General features: G+C 39.6%; 1 protein-coding gene across 1 annotated transcript; it reads left to right on the plus strand.

Annotated features, from left to right (window-relative positions):
• Positions 1-2: 2 nt before the first annotated feature.
• LOC118426016 (Golgi SNAP receptor complex member 1-like) lies at positions 3-1612 on the plus strand. The gene is made up of 2 exons (XM_035835232.1): positions 3-47; positions 397-1612. The coding sequence occupies exons 1-2, from the start codon at positions 3-5 to the stop codon at positions 907-909; spliced, it is 558 nt and encodes a 185-aa protein (XP_035691125.1). The 3' UTR covers positions 910-1612.
• Positions 1613-1807: the final 195 nt, after the last annotated feature.

Here is a 1807-nt window from a genome sequence, read left to right on the forward strand (position 1 = left end):
CCATGTTTGAGACCATGGCTTTGGAGATAGAACAGCTGCTAGTGAAGGTAACATGGGAACCGATCTTTCATCATACATGTATCTATATAAAATTTCAAGTACACTATGTACAGTTCAGGATATGTAACCAAGCACAGAATTGGATCTGAATCAGGTTGTGAAAGAACACAAGTGGAGGGATTGAAGTTATACACGTATTATCACATTGATTTTCGTATTGCGACTTGCAAATCATTTCAAGATTTTATAGGATAGTCGACTCCAATACAGCAATAAACTAGTTGGTAGAGCATTCGCTTTGTACATGTATACCGTAGGTCGCTGCTTTAATTCACAACACAGCATAGTTGTTCACAGCTTTGACTATCATCATCTTCACTCTGTTTTTTTTTACAGCTGAATGAGGTAAATGACAAGATGGCGGAGTACTCCCAGAACGGAGGCATCCACACCAACAACCCCTCCCTCATGCACACCCTCCAGAGACATCGCGACATTCTCCAGGACTACTCTCTCGAATTCAACAAAACCAAGACGAATATATCCGCCTACCGTGACCGCGAGGAGCTGCTGGGATCCGTACGCCGCGAGATTGACAACTACCACAAGGGTTCGTCCGTTCAGAACCGAAGAACGGACCTGCTTCTCAAGGAGCAGGAGCACACGCGGAGCGCGGACAGAGTCGCTGACGAGGCGATAAACATCGCCATGGCAACCAAGGAGAATCTTATGGGGCAGAAGGGCATGCTGGGAGGAATCACGACCAAAATGAACACGCTAGCGAAACGTTTCCCTGTGATTAATAACCTCTTCCAGAAGATAAACTTGAGGAAGAGACGGGACTCGATAATACTGGGCACTGTGATAGGTGTCTGTGTGATACTGTTGCTGCTGTATGCCTTCCGCTAGTCTCTATCAGATAGAGATCTTTCATGTCATATTGCTCTCCAGCTAAATAATGTAAATTCATTCATTTTTGGCATGCTTTATTTCGTATACCGTTTCTGAAGTAGTTTCTGTTGTAATACAATAGAAACACATTGATAGTATATAGACTCAGAGGTCACTGCATAAACAAAATCACATGAAAATGTAAAGATTTCCATACAAAAAAATTGAATGTTAAAAAGTGACTGTAGTAAAGATATACATTACAGCTTCTTAATTGCATTCAATTTTTCTTGACCTAGATTGTATGTTACAGTAATAATATTAATGTAATGTTTAAGTTTGCTACATGGTGAAAATGTTGATAAATTCAATTTCAGTTGAAACAATAAAAGCACACAATAAAGGAAAGCACAAACATTCACTTTCAGATGAGTGAAGATAAATAGAATTTCACTAATTACTAGTATATCATATTGAAGTGTGCTCAATAAAATTGCTCGGTGCAAGGGAAAATTCAACTATTACACAGATAGAACACGGGTATGGTGAGAGGTATGTAAATGCAGAGGACCAGTTTATGTTATATATTCTTTATAAAGTGAATATATGTGCAAAGAGTAAGAAAACATCATTTTGTTTGTTGCCATTTATCTATGTAAATGGCACGTCATCTATTGTGGTGGGGAGAATGTATTGAAAAGAACATTGATGATGTGTCTTACTTTGTGTGAGTCTTTGCTTTGTGTTCATGTGATTTGCACTTGTGTCACAGCGCTTACATGTGTGCTTGATAGGGGTGGGTTCAGGGCTGGAAGATAAGATCAAGGCTTGACCTAATTTTCTGAGAAAAGTTGTAAATGGGTAGCATCCATATAGCAGGCTCTCTGGGCCATGGGGCCTTTTTTTGCCCATAATA

Source organism: Branchiostoma floridae, chromosome 11 (assembly GCF_000003815.2).
Source record: "Branchiostoma floridae strain S238N-H82 chromosome 11, Bfl_VNyyK, whole genome shotgun sequence".
Lineage (NCBI taxonomy): Eukaryota > Metazoa > Chordata > Leptocardii > Amphioxiformes > Branchiostomatidae > Branchiostoma > Branchiostoma floridae.

Bases quoted from the DNA above. Each gene is read 5' to 3' on its own strand.
- LOC118426016 (XM_035835232.1), top strand. From the start codon at position 3: ATGTTTGAGACCATGGCTTTGGAGATAGAACAGCTGCTAGTGAAG. The intron at 48-396 runs GTAACATGGGAA...TTTTTTTTACAG, and splicing joins TAGAACAGCTGCTAGTGAAG to CTGAATGAGGTAAATGACAA.